General features: G+C 40.9%; 1 protein-coding gene across 4 annotated transcripts in view; it reads left to right on the top strand.

Moving 5' to 3' along the window:
* Positions 1–17,853, top strand: part of LOC145989795 (uncharacterized) — a 241,339-nt gene that overhangs the window by 156,322 nt on the left and 67,164 nt on the right. For all 4 annotated transcript variants that reach the window (XM_083125140.1, XM_083125141.1, XM_083125142.1 and 1 more), the window contains 2 exons: positions 5,526–5,701; positions 15,432–15,579. In XM_083125140.1, the coding sequence (XP_082981266.1) occupies positions 5,526–5,701; positions 15,432–15,579 (324 nt within the window). The remainder of the gene's footprint in view (positions 1–5,525; positions 5,702–15,431; positions 15,580–17,853) is intronic.

The following is a 17,853-nucleotide window of genomic DNA, read 5'->3' on the forward strand; positions in this document are numbered from 1 at the left end:
ATGGCGTTCAGTTCGCTGGACGACGGTAGATTGTTGATAAAATCCTCCAGCGTTTGGAGTTTAGTTTTTACTTCGTTGATGGCCGCATGCAAAGCATCCGTTTGAAGCTCAGCCTTGATGCTTTCCAACGTAGGGATTTCGAAAGATTGAAACTGTTCGCGCAATTTAGCAATACTAGCGTTCACGCGATCGTAGTCGTCTTGTGTTTTAATGCTTTGGATGATAGTTTGCAGTTCGGTCTGGATGTTGCTTGTTTGATCCTGCAAGCGTTGTTTCAGCTGTTCAACGTCTGACGTTTGCGTTTGTTGCAGCTTCAGAAGTTTGTTCTGCAGATTGCCCACACTCAGTGCCAGCTTGTCGAGATTGTCTATCGACGCAAGGTCGGTGTATTTTTGCAGCAGCGATTTTAGCTCTGCATCAATCTTGAGTACAGGGTCCAAGCACTGAGACTGCAAGCTGGCTATCTCGGACTGGAGGCTGGAGTTGAGCGTGGACTGGAGGGTCTGCAGATCGCTTCGCAGCTTCTTGACCCTGACGTCGAGCATGAGAAGCTCGTCGCCATGGTCGTCGCGTTTCGTATGGCCAAAAATATCGTTAGGCATTGTTATTTATTATAGGATAGCTAATTTTCATTTCTATGAAAAAAGGAATAAGTTTGTCGTAGTCGTCCAAGAGCTCTATGTACAGGCGATCGCCAGCAGATACATCGTACGTGGTGGTACTGTTCATCCTATCGTGTTTGATGCGATAGATGTTCTTGCCGGAGGAAATTTTGGCCTCTCCTTTATTCTCGGGATTCATGTCAAACTGCAGTTTGCCGGAGATGGGGAATTGGTAATAATTCAAGTTGTTGTTGAATATGTAGAAAATCTTGCCCACATCCTCGTCGTACTGGGTCAGGATGCTATTCAAGTGTATAATCAACAAACCGTTGAGTTTAGATAGGGAGGGTAACAGGTCCCAGCTCGCAGGTGGCGATGGTGCGCTTTGGGCGGATACCTCCATAGCCTGCTTCCTGAAGCCAAACAGGTTCATAGGCATTGTTATTTTATTTTATATTTAGCGATTCGATTTCGAGCCTCAAATAATAATTCGAGCCTCGTCAGTGCTGCCACTATTTGTAGGTTAGCTTTAGCCCTGTGAAAGATCATATAGTAGAATTTTTGTAGAGTAGGTAGGCAAATGTAAAAAAAAAGCCATAGACCCCCCTCATAAAAAGCTACAATAACACAGTGTTGCCAACTCTGTCCTCAAATACATAAGGCTACAGTGGGCCCACAGGCCAACTCTGTCTACGGCAGTTGCCAGACAGGTGCATGGGCCCCTCAGGTCCTTTGATTACAGTGAACCCAACTCTGTCATACGGCAGTGTTGCCAGATGTAAACAGAGCAATAGACCCCTCATAAAAAGCTACAGTGGGCCCACAGGCCAACTCCTACGGCAGTGTTGCCAGATGTAAACAGGGCAGGACCCCTCAGGTCCTTTGATTACAGTGAACCCAACACTGTCTACGGCAGTGTTGCCAGATGTAAACAGGGCAATAAACCCCCCTTATAAAAGGCTACAGTGGGCCCACAGTGTTGCCAACTCTGTCTACGGCAGTGTTGCCAGACATAAAAAGCTACAGTGGGCCCACAGTGTTGCCAACTCTGCCCTCAAATACATCATAAAAAACTTCAAAATATCAGTTGGTGAAATTTTCGTGGGGTGAGTTGGCAACACTGAGCCCCACATGATGATTCGAGCCCCAAATGAGGGCGTAGAACCCGGTATGGTGTACTACTTACATTACATAATCAATTCATTAACCCTATAAGAAACTTACAGCAAAAATTATATAAATTGTCTCTGAAATGTGCGCGCTCCTTTTCCTCCAAACCAAACTGTTAGAGCAGCAGCTGTCTGAAGTACTCTCTGGTAATTTACAATGGATTGCAGACTAAATTGCGACCGAAACGAGCAAGAAATTTTCGATTCAAATTTTTGCAAATTGAAATCTGTTTTGATTTAATAGGGCGCAAGAAAATTCATGGGACGCCATGGCATTCTCTTTTAGAATTTTTCTCATTTAGATTGTTTAGCGTCCAGAGACAACTGCAGCCGTCCCTAGCTACGGCTCTGAACTTGACAAGACTGTAAAAAAGGTAGATATTGCGAGCGAAGCGAGGAAGATAATTTTACGAAATGTATTTTTATTTGTATAATATTTGAAGTCGAGGGGACAATTGCCTCTCTGTGCCCCCTGCAGGTGCTTCTGGCCGTCTGGAAGAAATAATGCAAGAAAGACGTGAAAACTTATTCCAACTTGAGTATACTTTTGTCCTTCTACTCTTAGATTCTGCTAGTCCTTGCATTCTTATCCTACAATGTTTGTCCCCCTAGAATCGACTTCCGTCCAAGGTAGGGAAAAGGCAATGCCCCTCTGCCCCCTTGTAGTTGCGCCACTGCACCCCCTTCCCCCGTAGTTGCTTTGAACTTTCGCCTATAATATAGTTTAATAACAGCGATAAGATTCCTCTACACTAAATTTCTAGGTGAAAGTATAATAATGTAGGGACATGGAACGTCCGGAAAGGGGGGGGGGGCAAGGATGGCCACACCTCCCCCTTCGAAAAATAATGTCATCCTAAAAAAGTATATATATTTCACTTATAATTTGATTTCAGTCATAGCAATTTACATTCATTATTATGGAAAGGGGGGACGAAGGAATGTGATAATTTCAAATTCAAGTGGTTTTTTTTTTTTGAGTGGGAAGCACTATGCCATCGTGGAAAAAAATCTGTGAACGTCCGTGATTAGGAGGGGGGCAATTGCCCCCGTGCGCACGCCTATGATAACGTGGGTTAGCTTCTACAATACTTCCTATGATTCCCAGACCTTTTGGATAACCTGTACATGTTTTACACGAACTCGACCAGAATGATGATGATTATGAGATGAAACAGATGAAGGAACGAGCTCAACGGAACACTCATGTCTGGACACGAACACGGAACTTCTGGCGGCGTATCCCTATGTGAACCTTAACGTCTTTCCTACAGTTTGCGAAGCGGGAGGCCACACGTATAAATGTCATGGAGCGGCCTACATCTCGACTTTGCGCCAGTATCATAAATGCTGATTTCATTAAGGAAAAAATAGAAAAAATGTGTTATCTGTGATGGCCACTTAGAAATTCATGATAACATGTGTAAAGATTTTCCTTGTGATTGTTCTTTTGCTATACTTAATTTAGCAACAAGTAATATACATGATCATTACAGTTGTTATATAATTTTATCAAAGATACTTGTCAGTAGCGCAGCCAGGGCATGTTGGTGAGAATTGTAACTAAGGATGAGCGTGTCCGAATATTTGAAAATTCGAATATACAGTAAAACCTCGTTAATCCGGACTCCAATAAGCCGGACATAGCTTAATCCGGACAGGCCAAAAAAAAGCAGAATGGAAGGTTTTAAATGTGGCTAGAAGTCGTCAAGAATCGCATTCGTCATATTGCTCCGTAACGGCTACGAATACGTACATCCAACGTCCATGGGAGAACTTCCCAAAGAAAAGGCAATCGGTCAACCACCGATGAAATTTTGTTTCCCGCAGACTTTCGGGAAGAAGCCACATTGACACAGGAATACCCTCGGCATATTCTCGTAAAACTCTGGTCACTATAATACGTGGCCGTACAAACCTATGCCCTTTAAATACGCCATAACAAACGTGTTTTGTTGCTATAAACGGAGTTTTAATGCACTTTCTACTGTTCTTTTAGGTTATTTCAGTTAATCCGGTCAACTTACCCCTCCCCATTAGTTCGGATTAACGAGGTTTTACTGTACTCGAATTCTAACTATTGATAATATCTAGATACGAATATCTACATATTATCAATAGTTTAATAGAATTACGCAATCACGAAACTATTGATAATGTCTAGATAATAGCGAAAGGAAACCACACCGAAAATTCACGCCAATGCTTTAGAAGGACTTCAAACCTGATGAAAATTTTTCACATTTTGAAAAAAAACACAAAAAAAACAGCGGTTTTTCGAAAAGAGAAAAAAAATTGAAAACATCTGCCCTGCCGGTGGCAGCCGAGCCACCGTGGGGTCCGAATCACTTTGTAATGTGCCTAATCCCGATATCGAACCCGGGGACTCTCACTTACAAGCCGACAGCGGTTGGTATAGGTGATATCGAGACGAGACGAAAAACTATCGATTTATAATCACTTTGTCTCGTTTGCGTGAGTTGGTCGATGTACGAATGCAATTGAACGCTCTTAAGGAAATATTCGCAAACGTGGTTGATAGGCAGTTATTGTCATGCTTGAAGTGCACTTACGACTCCATTAGCGTCATTCCACTCCTCCCTTCCTGTCTTAAGGAGCAGACACATGTGGTGTCGAGTAACCCAAATACATCACACTTATGTGCAGACGAGTTCTTTTAATTGCCACGGTTATTTAAGGCCGCATATTTCTACGGATCGCTAACGTGATGTGCACGAATGAATGCGTTATGAAAGACGCACGAGTCTTCCGCCAATGTGTGTCTCGTCATCTTCCTCGTTTTGAAATCTGATCTCCAGTCTTTGCCGTCTGCATTGAGAGGGGGGGGGGGGTGGAATTTGAGACGAAGACCACCGGTTAGAATTCGAGCTACACGAGAATTGTCGAGACGAGACCGGGAACCCTTTAAATTTTTGTCGTTGGTAAATTTGCCTTTACACCTTCACCCCAGGTTTAAAATTCTGCATAAAATCCGGGACGGGATCTTATCAAAAGTTAAGATTATTGCCAAGTGTCATCTCGGAACCAACCCTTCCACCATTTCTCCCTTACCCAATTTCAGGGCACGTTCAATGTTGCCACACAATTTTGCATTCCTAGGTATAACATTTATATTTTTGAAACAATATTTCCCCTTTTTTAAATAAAATTTTCCTTTTTGATACAAAATTTCCCTTTATCTGTGAAAAATTAAAATAGCTATCACCAAACTTCGAATATTATTATTATTCCTATTGACCCCTTAGAAACGTTAATAAAAGAGGGTATAAGAAAAGAAAATAGCATTTGATTGTTCCAAAGCCAAATAAAAAATACGTACAGTCAATTTTGGGGAATAATTTTCGAGACGAAATATACATATATTTCACACTTGAAAAGAGCTTGAATCTGATAGATAATTTGGATTCCTTCAAATTTCCCTAAAGTGTTGATAATTTTCATAAAATTTCCCTTTTCAGCTAACATGTTTCTTGGATGTCCCTACGCCGGCGGGAATTTCCCTTCATGCTGCAACACTGGGTAAAACACTGACCCTGGCTGCCATTTAAATCAACACTTCACGTTTTATTTTTACTATTTTGTTACAGGGGAAGCCATTTTATGGTTGGTCCAGATGTAGAGGAACACAAACTATGGCTCCCCAACCCCCGATGTTTTAAAAAAACATACACGCATACATATTTGGTTAAAAGAAAAAGCAATGTAGTAACCAGATATGTTTTTTTCATTACAGGTCAGATGCTCATCAACTGGTTCGTGTCCGCTTTTGGGGAGGACCACTACCTCAGGCATATCCTGACCAATCAGGATTTAAGGATCTTAGGGGCTCAGTTCTGCACACACATGCTGGCCGCGGGGGTGATCAGGCAGATCCCGGATAAAGATGTCCCGTTGGAAGTGGTGTTCAGGGTGAGTTTACCCTCCGGGGTTCTGAGTAGAAATAAAGCAGTGTTGCCACAATATGAGGGCACAATTTCCCTTTCCAAGGGGCAAAATTTCCCTTTTTGGACCAATTTTTCCCTTCACCTAAGCAAATGATATAATAATAATTAGTAGTAGTAGTAGCGGCATTATTAGTGTTGGTGGTGGTGGAAGCAGTAGTAGTACGTAGTAAAGTATTCCGTTGAATTCGTTATTCTTTTGAATAAAAAACATTTTAAAAAGAATTCACATTTCAGTTTGGTCACTTCCTGACCAGATGTCCCAGGTTTGAATCCTGGTCAGGAATCCACTTAATCGTTAATCCTCATCGTTACTATTTATCCAAAGATGCATAAAAGCAACGTACAATAAACTTCAAGGAGCAGAAATAAGTAGGAATAGCAAAATAAATAAATAACATAAAAATGTGGATATGAAAATCGAAATTAACATAAACTGTAATAACGTAGTCAGATGACCTTAAAATTTCCCTACAATTGTGGTATTTTTCATCGAAATTCCCTTTTCCCTTTTGGCTCAAATTTCGGTCCGAATTTCCCTGCAAAGGAGAAATTTCCCTTCATGTGGCAACACTGAAATAAAGTATCTATACCGCGTTTGTTAGAACCTGTCCCGTTTCCCGCGTTAGCGACTGCTCAACAGCTTCGGTGCCAATGAGAAACGAGGAAAAAATCGTCTGCTGGGCAGCGAGGAGCGAATGGAAGCCAGAAGAGAGGCGTTTACGTAGACACTGTTGAGACGTGGCGTATTTTAATTGGCTGCCTGGCTTTAACTTTCCCCAGCACGGAGAAAAGCCAGCGACCAGCTAGCGCGGGAACCGGGACAGGTTGTAACAAACGCGGTATATCGTCTCAACCATCAGTGGTGCAGGATTGGTTTGAGGAAGGCTTTTTTTTAGGGGGGGGGGGGGGAGATCCATAGGCGAATTTTCATAAATTTTCTCTCATATTATACACTATATATATATATATGTGTGTGTGTGTGTTTGTGTTTGGGGGGAGTGTATGAGAGAGGGTGGTTAGATAAATTTGCTCAATGTTCAAGAACAGCATTTTCTAATGTATACAACACAACCACATGACAAATATTTGCAGTTGACCCTGACATTTGTTTCTGTCAGAAAGCGAAAAGGAAAATTGTATGATACGGGTAGACTACATGTATGTGTAATAATACAAACAATTCAAATAGCATACGAAAAGCAACATATGTGGGTGGGGTTGATAGATGAGGGTTCACACCCATTTTGCAAAGTCCCTGACTTTTCCAGGTATTTTACATAACTGTGTAATGATTTAACATGCTAAAAAATAAGAGTTACACTTCAACTTTGTAAGTTAATCAAATAAATCACGTTTGTTGAACATTTTTGAAAATAAACGAAATAACCTTTTTATAAGTAATATAACCCAAAAAGGAAGATTGTTGGGAAGATAAAACGAAACGTTTCCAGTTACAAATTCTGCCAAGCAAAAATAATTTAATTCCCCTGACTTTTCCAGGTTTTGAAAGCTTTTTTTTTTTTTTTAAAAAAAAAAATCATTTGTTTTCAATGACCTCAGTCATAACCTTGTTTCCTGACTCCGCCACTTCTCCAGGACTTTGGGGTCAGTGCGAACCCTGTAAATAAATTATCTGAAGGGAACGGCTAAGTGACTTCACCCTGGCAGTGTGTCTGCTTGCATAATATTGTTTCTATGGTGTATTTTCGCTTTTAGAATCTTGTTCGACAGTAAAAATAAATGCCAGTGGCAACCAAGAAACTATGAAATGGGGTTGCATACATGTGGGATAGAAAATGCAATTTTCAACGGCTCGTAGGATCGAATTTTTTGGCCTCGATGTCCTCTACACACTGTGAAAGTTGTCTGTTGTACGGTCACTCCACTGTGTATTTATGTTCAAGACAATTACAAGTAGAAAAGTTGCAGTAAAACAAATTTCGATTGACAGAATTTCGTAAATAATAATATGCTTAATTTCTTGAGTGTTTTGGACAAATAACAATTTATGTTAAAAGTACTTCAGGCAGGTTTTTGCCCCAAAAATCTAGCAACGATTCTGCTGTGATGTGAATTCTCCTATTTACATAATATTAATTAACCCTAAGCCATTGAGTGGCAGAATGGACATCAGTTGCAGAAAACCCCTGATGTTGGAGAAAGAAAGCAAAGTTTTTTATCCTTCTGCTCAGTGGTGGCGAAAAGGTATCACAGACCTTGCGGTGCCCCCCCCCCCCCGGGTGGAGCTAAATGCCCCTTATGTTGTTGGTTTTGTATTGCAGTCATTGAGGAACCTTTCTTCCATAATGTAAAGAGTATAGAAAATTCCCCTCTATTCTAATTATGTGAAACATTTGTGACACTGTAATAGAAGAAACCATTCAACAATCAAGGGGTTCCTATTTGTAGGGTGTCAAACAAATGTTTTTGACTCAAAGTTCAGACAATTTTAACAATGTACACAGTATTCTACAGGGAGTCCTACATAACCAGTACTAATGTATGTAGTGGCGCAAGAATCTTTCTTCTCTTATAGCAAGTAGTGTCCGAGCCGAGACGAAAAAGTCGGGACATGAATTAAAAGGAATGGACTGTCCCAACTAAATCGGAACGTCTGATAGCCTTGCATCAATGGTTACAGAAGTAAAATAGCCCAATATTGCAGACTTCTAGAGCCTGCCTCTGTCCAGAAACAACCTATTCATTTGCGCAAGGACAAAATCGAAATTCATGCAAAATTTGAAAAACTGTCAACGTAATATTTGTAGGTTTTTATACGTTCAGATCGAAAATTTTCATGGCTCGAGGGGGGAGGCCATGCTCCCCCTGCCCTTCTTGGGTACGGGCCTGGTTTGAGGGGTACAAGGGCCAGCCATGGGGCGTAATTTGGGGCCTCACTTTGGAGGGGCAAAATCAAACTTGGGACTTAACTTTCGGAGGCAGGATCAAACTTGGGAGGCAGGATCGACAAGTTTTCCATCCCGTAAAAAGTTCAGAACTTTTTTGCTAAATAACTTACATTTGCGCGATCATAAAAAAAATACTCTTCAATACTTTGCTACTTAGGTCACAGGAGGTTAAGAAAAGTATCCTTAACTTTGAAATTTAGTAACCTGAAAATTTTGGGAGGGCAAGTGCCCCCCACCCTGTCCCCACAAAGTTTCGCCTATGAGTTCAGCCTTCAGAGAGAGAGGGAGAGAGAGAGAGGCGAGATGGAGCATATGTAGGCCATTCCATTGTAGAACAAACCACATAGCTCTGTTTTTAAAAATGAAATTTACACAATGTTAAAATCCCAATAAAGAGAGCAATATCCATTTTTTTTATAAAAAAAAAAGATCAAAAGATGTAGGGGGTACCTCAGCCTCGCGTAAAGAAGTGATATCACACCACCCAATTACTTACACCTGTTTTTGCGCACATAATGAATAAGTACGAGCATAATAAAAAATAATTGCTTTACAGATTTATTTGGGTTTGCACATGCGACTGTGCGAATAGGCAGAAGCCGTCACTGCCCTCCAAAAGTTTGAGGAGATGTACCCTGTATACCTCAGCTCAACCACAGTTGAACCATGGGGGCTTGATCCTAGCGTTTACCCCAACTATGGACTGAAGCTGAATTGACTTGCTGTCTTCCACGTCAGTTGAATCATCAGAGAAAGGATTCCAAACAAGAAAAGGAACGCAGATTTCCAGATAAGAAAGCCACAAGAAAACTCTAGTTGCGGTAACAAGTCTCCTGAGACGTCGTTAGGGCAGCATCGTTACGGTTGGCGAGGCTCTTTCCGGCTGGGGGGAAAATGGGGCAGCATTTTAAGTAATTTGGAGGCTGTATTGGTTGTTAAGAAGTCTGGCTGTTGACACCACTTTTTGTTTCCCTGCCGAAAATAGGAGAGCGTACATTTCTGTCTCTTAGAACAATGTGCACCAAAACATATCCACAAGATTAACGATAACGATTACAGAAACAAATATGATCCGAACTTTGTCTTGGATTCGAGCGCAGGTTCCTCGGACTCGACACAGAAGTTCCCGGATTCGAATCCCGGCCTGGACATCGGGTGTATCCCTTCATCAATTTCATCTATTCGTCACTCATCCTCATCGTCGCAAATAGCCAAAAGTGGAAGAAAAGCAAGGTTATATGACACAACTACAAATACAAAAGCCCAGATCCTCTAGGAATGGTACCAATACGAGACAAGTCAGCATTCCCATCTCCTGAGTGAAATGCAAATGTTTTCAAACAGAACATTACACAAAGGAAAATTGCTACCGTTTAAGTAATCCATATTTTCGAATTGTTATAATAATTGTGCTAAAGATTTTGCCGCTTCATTACATTGTCAACTCATTGTAAATTATTATGATGATTTAACATGAAGTTACACATATTTTCGCGAAATACTATTTTGGACTAGGGTGACGGAGCCACATAGAAATGAACAGGGAGGTAGGGGGAAATATTTTCTAGTAGGAGCAGTCCTATTGTATACATCCATGTAACATTAAAAAATGCATACATGGGCTAAAATATCATTTTCCCCCTAGTTTTTCTTATTTGTCACTGTCACCGGACTTAACTTGAGGAAGTTTAGCTCCCTGCTCTCCCTCTGGCGCCGTCACTGCTAATATACCTCTAAGAATCTCCCAGAATTAAGTCCATGATGCCTAGATAATGTAATTCGTCATCAAAGCACTCCATTTTGATGTTTTTCGTGGCAACATTGCAGAGAAAATGGCCGACTAGACGCTTTGGCCCCAAACATGTTTCATTCGAGATTTTCTCTACAGTGGGACAATTAGAACAGCTGAAAATAGAATCGTTCAATGGCGAATAACATTACCTAGACATTCATGGATTCACGTTAGTGAAAATCTCAGTTGTACTTCACTAAATCGCGAACAACTATTATTTCAAGGTCATCCGATGTATAGTCGCTTATCATTATAACAATGCAATAATGTAATTTATTTTTGTTTTATTTGACCTTGAGTTCATCACTCGATACGCAATCCACTGTCAATAATTAATAGAATAATAATAACAATACATTGATTTTGAAGTGCAACTCTCAGAATTTTGTATTTGACAGTTAAACTGTCCTAACCAGGCTGTGAATTTAACTATCAGGTGGGGAAGGGTGTGCAAGTACCGTCTGTTGACTGAGCGGAAGGAGACGTGCTTGAGTGTTTCTCGCACTTCTTTCGCCCTAGGAACTACATTATCAAGTTTCTGAGTACGCCGAAGACTGTCAACACGCGCGACACGTTCCGTAGGCAGGCTTAATTTCCAAAGGAACAAGTTGGAGCTGCGTTTACTGCGGAATCACAAGAAACCTCCATAGACTTGGTCCATACTTCGTTGGTCATTAGCTCAACGAAATGACCAGTGGCGTGTCTGAAAATTTGGTAATGGTGTGATACGACTGTACAGGAGGGATAGGGGTTCATACTTTTAGCACGTTAACTTCCCACAAGCATTTTCTCGTTCATGCTTTTGGGGAGGAGCTGCAGCCCAATCTTCGTCTTCATTTTCGGTACTCTCTAGCTCCCTTCCATCTCTATCTCTCTCCCTCCCTCCCTCTTTATCTCCCTCCTTCCCTTACTCCCTCTCTCCCCAAGAAGAGAGAGAGAGAGAGAGAGGGAGGAAGAGAAAAGGAGGGAGAGAGAGTGTGAGAGATTATTTGCTCATTCTCCTTCTACCTTTATCAAGAGAGAGAGAGAGAGAGAGAGAGAGAGAGAGAAAGAAGGAGAAGAGGAATAGAGAAGCAAGATAGAGAGAGAGGGAGAGAGAGAGAAGAAAGAGGAGAGACTTTCTCTCTCTCTCCTTGCCGTAGATGGTGTATTGAAATAATTGCTTAAATTAAAGCAATTTGCTTCAATATTGCATTTCTTGTCAGTTTCGAGAGTCAGGAATTTTTTTTGGACATTTTTTAGTTTTCTGTTAGCATTTTAATAATTTCTGGTACGTCATAGCATTTTGGTTATATTTTGAGATTATATTTATTATTGAACATTTCTACTCTTTAATGCTTATCGAAAGATAAGCACACATTTCCAGTAAACAAAGCAGATAAAATTGCGTTATTCGAGGCTTCGTAGTCTCTAAACAAGAAGTCAAAGGAGAAAAAAATACAAAGAAAACTTGATTGCCTTAATAAACCATATACACTGTGAAGGTTTGTGCGAATACACGTAGTACCCATATACTGTTTACACTATTTCGAGACGAGACCTGCCGACCTCCGTGGCGTAGTGGTTAGCACATCCCGGCCTGGACATGATTGTTCTTTGTGAGCGTTCCTTCATCATGACATCATTCATCTTCGCGATTAGCTGAAAGTGGTAGAAATGCGGCGCTAACTAGCGAAAATCAAATCGAGACGAGAACGAGACGGGCATTTACAATTTACAACGAGACGGAGACGCTGCCAAATTCTCGTCTCTTTTGGATATAATCTCTATCTTTTCCATATCTGGCAAAATCGCATTCCTGCCTATTCGCCTCATCTCGTGTCCGTTCGTATAACTCCTAACCCTCACGGTACGAATAGCCAAGACTCCAGCGGCTCTTATTCCCATCTCATCCATTTTAATCGTCACGAGTGACCTAGCAGTGATGAACTCATGGTCAAATAAACAACTATAGGGGGATTAGGATGCGTTCGTGAGATCAGAACCTTGAATATCCGTCGGTTTTCTTTCTTTCTTTCTCTTTCTCTCCCTCCCTCTCTCTTTCTCTCTCTATCTCTCTCTTTCTCTCTCTATCTCTCTCTCTCTCTATCTCTCTCCCTCTCTCTCTCTCTCTCCCCTCTCTCTTTTTCTCTCTCTCTCCCTCTCTCTCTCCTCCTCTCTCTTTTTCTCCCTCTCTCTCTCTCCTCCTCTCTCCCTCCTCCTCTCTCTTTTTCTCTCTCTCCTCCTCTCTCTTTTTCTCTCTCTCCCCCTCTCTCTCTTTTCCCACTATCTCTTTCATTGAGATAGTGAAAAGGAAAAGGGAGAGAGAAGAAAGAGGAGAAGACTCTCTCTCTCTCTCTCTATCCCCCTCCGTGTTATACGAACGGACACGAGATGAGGCGAATAGGCAGGAATGCGATTTTGCCAGATATGGAAAAGATAGAGATGATATCCAGAAGAGACGAGAATTGGCAGTGTCTCCGTCTCGAGTTGCAAATGCCTGTCTCGTTCTCGGCTCGATTTGATTTTCGCTAGTTATCTTCACATTTCTACCACTTTCAGCTAATCGCGAAGATGAAATTGATGAAGAAACATCCACAAAGATCAATCATGCCCAGGCCAAGATTCAAACCCTGGACCCCTGGCGCTGTAGCGTGCTGTGCTAACCACTACGCTTCGGAGGTCGGCAGGTCTCGTCTCGAAATAGTGTAAACAGTATATGGGTACTACGTGTATTCGCACAAACCTTCACAGTGTATATGGTTTATTAAGGCAATCAAGTTTCCTTTGTATTCTTTTCTCCTTTGACTTCTTGTTTAGAGACTACGAACCCTCGAATAACGCAATTTTATCTGCTTTGTTTTCTGGAAATGGTGGGTGCTTATCTTTGGATAAGCATTAACAAGTAGATTTGTTCGCCTGCCCCCGTGGCGGAGTGGTTAGCACATCGCGCTACGACGTCAGAGGTCCCGGGTTCGAATCCTTGCCTGGGGATGTATGTTTGTGAGTGTTCATTCATCAATTTCATCATATCATCACTCATCCCCATCTTCGCAAATTAGCCAAAAGTGGCACAAAAGGCTAAGGAAAATAAAGCAATTCAATCAAAGTAGAAATGTACAGTAATAAATATAATCTCAAAATATAACCAAAATACTATGACATACCAGAAATTATTAAAATACTAACAGAAAACTAAAAAGTGTCCAAAAAAAATTCCTGTCCCTCAAAACTGACAAGAAATGCAACAAATATTGAAGCAAATTGCCTTAATTTAACCAATTATTTCAATACACCATCAACGGCAATTTACAGAAATATAACCATCTGAAATCATCTATCACATCCTAGGATTCGAACTTAGGTCAGGCGGTCCGATACCCTACAAAACGGTGGTTCTAAATTAGTTTTAATGTTACTCATAATTTGTTCCAGACAATAGATTTTGCCCTTGTGGAGTTCCTTCTGAATGACCTTGATTGTGTTCAGATACGATCACCATGGAAAACCGACAGCTGGTCCATTACAGCTGGGTGCAGCCTGGAGCATGTCAGGCAAGATGGATTTCCCAGGATTTGCACGCATGATGCACGGGAAATCAATCCGAGACATGCTGTCTCCGTTGTAATTACAACCTTGCGAAGAGAATTTCGGAATTTCAATGAATTTTGCAATTGAACCTCGCAGAACTTTTCGCATAAAGCTCCTGATTGTGTAATGTGCATGGCAACGCCGCCTCTTTACACCAGGTGATCTCTCTATTTGGTCCACCGAAAGTTCTAGGTTCGAGTCCCACAGGAGGATTGATTGCCATCCACTCGATCATATAATTGATTGATTGATTTTGTTGGTTTTACTTCGCTTTTCTGCCACTTTTGATTAATCGCGATGGGGATGAGGGATGATATGATGAAATTCATGAAGGGACACTCCCAAACAACACCCGTGCCCAGGCCGGGACCCCTACCCTCGTAGCGCATTGTGCTAACCACTCCGCCACGGAGGCCGGCTCGATCATATAAGAGTAGCAGTTGCACCATAATATGAAACATGTCACATCTAGCACAGGCGTAAGAGGGAAGAGGGGGCACTTGTCCCCCCCAAATTTTCTGGCCCCGATAGTTGAAGTCCCAAGTTTGATACTCCCCGCAAAAGTTAAGTCCAAAGTTTGGTTCTGCCCCCGAAAGTTAAGTCCCAAGTTTGATTTTACCCCTCCAAAGTTAGGCCCCAAGTTACACCCATGACATCTAGTATACAATTACAATTATGAAATAGCACAATTACAACTATAATAATAGTAGAAGATAATCAATATAGAGAATAGGTCCTACCCGATAAGTTCGGATCCCATTTTAAACTGTAGGTCCAGTCTCTATTAGCCTATCTGAGCAAAAATTTAACCTGAAACAAGCTTGGACTTCGACATAGAGAGTAGTTAATTGTTAATTTTACATCGCTTTTATGCCACTTTTGGTTAATCGTGGCGATGGGGATGAATGGTGATGAGACGGATGAAGGGACAATAACGACACACACATACGAACAGCATAACACAAACCTCAGGTGATTATCCTGGCTTTCAAGTGCCTTGAGGAACTCCTTTGAGTTGCGCCCCCTTCACAGAAAATCCTATAAATGCTGTGTGGAGGAACTAGCAGAGAACCGATTAAGCAAACGGACAACCGAAAAACGGATTCAACGCGACAATAATATTTTTTTTCACGGTTGTTAAGTTTATTCACACTCTGATTTTTTCTTCAACTGTATAGCTTTATATACCAATTTTTGAGCTAAAATCCTTTTCTTTCTATAGATTCTACTGGCTGAAACTTACTTAGCATTGCATTATTTTTATGACGATCTGTTTGTTCGCATTTGACTAACACTTAATTCTAATCCACAAATAATATCTATTAATATAAAACTTGTAAAATACAATAATTATATTGTACTTTCGTGTCCATTAATAGTAAAGCAGTGCCGAGTATTATAAAGTGCCATAACTCTTTTTGCAGCCGGATCTGATGTACTACTGGGCCCACAGCGAAGCACCTATTCTGGCACCTCCGACTCCAGGCAAGCTGTCATCTGGGGCATGGCCACCCAGTTTACCAGATGTTTCGGCTATAATATCTCGACCTGGAGCCAAATATACAGAAGCTGGTGAGTTTTTGGTTATATCAGTGTGTAACGAGATAAAATGTATTAATTTATCATAAGCAGGACTTGAAATGAGAATTTTCATGAAATGAAATGCTTTAATTTTGTTAACACGCTGTTTGTTTTTTGTCTCCTTTTACGACAGTGACTTGTTACTGCACTAGAAATAGAGGTTCCAGACATTCACTATCCATTTAAGCTGAACTATGTAGTAGTTTGAAAAAAAGTGAGAATAATTATTTTGACTGAATCCCCGATCATTTGACACATAGACAATGTGATCTCGCTTACTTCTAGAAAATATTTTGTAAAACTATATGGCTTGACCTGAACCTAATACATATTAGATATAACATTTTATCGAAATGCCCATATATTAGAGATGCTACATTCTTTTCTAGGAAACTAAGCAGTCATCACATCTTATTCTCTTTTGATACAGTTTTTTCTTCCAAATTTGGTGCAGTGTGGTATTTGAAAAATTTCCATTGCAAGGGGATCCCAACAACTTTTTAAGAATAAGGAAATTGTACATGTAGCTTCCACTACCCCAAAAGGCTAAAATATTGCTTGTTTGTTTGTTTGATTGATTTGGTGTTTTAAGTCCACTTTATGCACAGTAAGGCTAATCGGGACTGGACCTACAGTTTAAAGTGGGATCCGAACCACTTGTGCCTCCACCGGGTATCGAACCCGGGACCCCTTGATTACAAGGCAACGACGCTACCACTGCGCCATCGGGGAGGCCTACTAAAATATTGCAACCAGAGATGATGATGAAGTATGCAGAGGAAGGAATTCATTCTCATCCCCCTTCAAATAACACCCTGATTTGATGTAATTAAAAAAATATATAAACTTGGATGTATAGTTCCTACTGTTTCATCTGTTTGTCCTGACTGCATATCTAAATTACAAATGCTTGGTTCATGTTTTAAGAAATGGTAACGACAATGAAATATTTATTTTTTGAGTTTTAAGTTCACATTATGCACAGATTGGCTAATTGGGATTGGGACTGAACCTATTGTTTAAAGTGGGATCCGAACCATTATGTATTCACTGGGTATCTAACCTCGGACCCCTTTATTAGAAGGTGACGGAATTAGCACTGCTCCATCAGAGAGGCACCAATGAAATAGTTATGAATGTGTAACAGCTATTTAAGTTTTCTACATGTCTATTTATTTGGAGACCTGTCTCGTAATGAAAGCAGAAAAGCACTAAAGCCCAAGCTATCAAAGATCCAACTTTAACAAATCTAGACTTTTCGTCTCAAAATGTAGGAGTTGTGAAACTGCAAAAAGTGGTGTTGCCACACACCTGATTTTTGATCAGTTGTAAATAACACCTTCTGCTGTCAATATGCACCCCTCGCTTCTTGCAGTTCAAGGGGAGAGAGAATCGGTGACACATTCACTAGCTACCCAGCCTCGACCATTAGGCTTTGCCTTGCCTTGGTTTTTTTGGGGTGCCTTTGCCATGGACGTCCGCCCTCACTAGAAAATGAATTATCACCTAAAGGTATATATTTCACATATAATTTCATTTCAGTCACAGTAATTTATGTTAATTATTATGAGGGTGTTGAAGGAACTTGGTAATTTCATACTGAAGCAGTGTTTTCTGAGGGGGCATCACTATTATGGGGAAAATATGCCTCCTTGGCCCCCCTGGGGAAAGAATTACCTTGCTTGCCCCTCCCTGGATAAAATCCTGCGGATGTCCATGGCCTTTGTCTCCTGTTTTGCTGTCAGGCATAAGTTTGGCAAAGCACACACAAAAAATCCCCTCACTATGGCAACTGGGCAAAGCCTATTGGTGCGAGGGTTCATGCCTTTTGACAGAAAAGACAAGAATAGAATTTCAATAGCCAAGCAACAATGCAACACGTTCATACGAGCATGGCGACAGTGGCCACCGAAATTAATAGAACAATCTCAAAACAGCTTCACGGGAAATGTAAGTGCTAAGTTTCTCTGTAATTAAAATTTCAAGTTGGTTCTTTCATTGCTCTGGCTGTAATAGAAGATTTTGATAGATATGCGGAAGCAATGCTTGAAGTTGATTCCTAGCTGAGGGGGTTACTTTACTAAGTTTTGGAATAGATGGAGATTCTTTATTCAATTTTTTTTAATAGGGGCAAGGTACTTTGATCACTGTGGAGATGTTAGGAAAAATGAATCATGGTTGTAAATTAAAAAAAATGGACACTATCAAGTGTTTATTCAGATGTGCAATGTTTACATTATAATGTACGTGTGTAAGAGATTCACC

The sequence above is a fragment of the Lepisma saccharinum genome, chromosome 7, assembly GCF_977018435.1.
Source record: "Lepisma saccharinum chromosome 7, izLepSacc3.1, whole genome shotgun sequence".
Lineage (NCBI taxonomy): Eukaryota > Metazoa > Arthropoda > Insecta > Zygentoma > Lepismatidae > Lepisma > Lepisma saccharinum.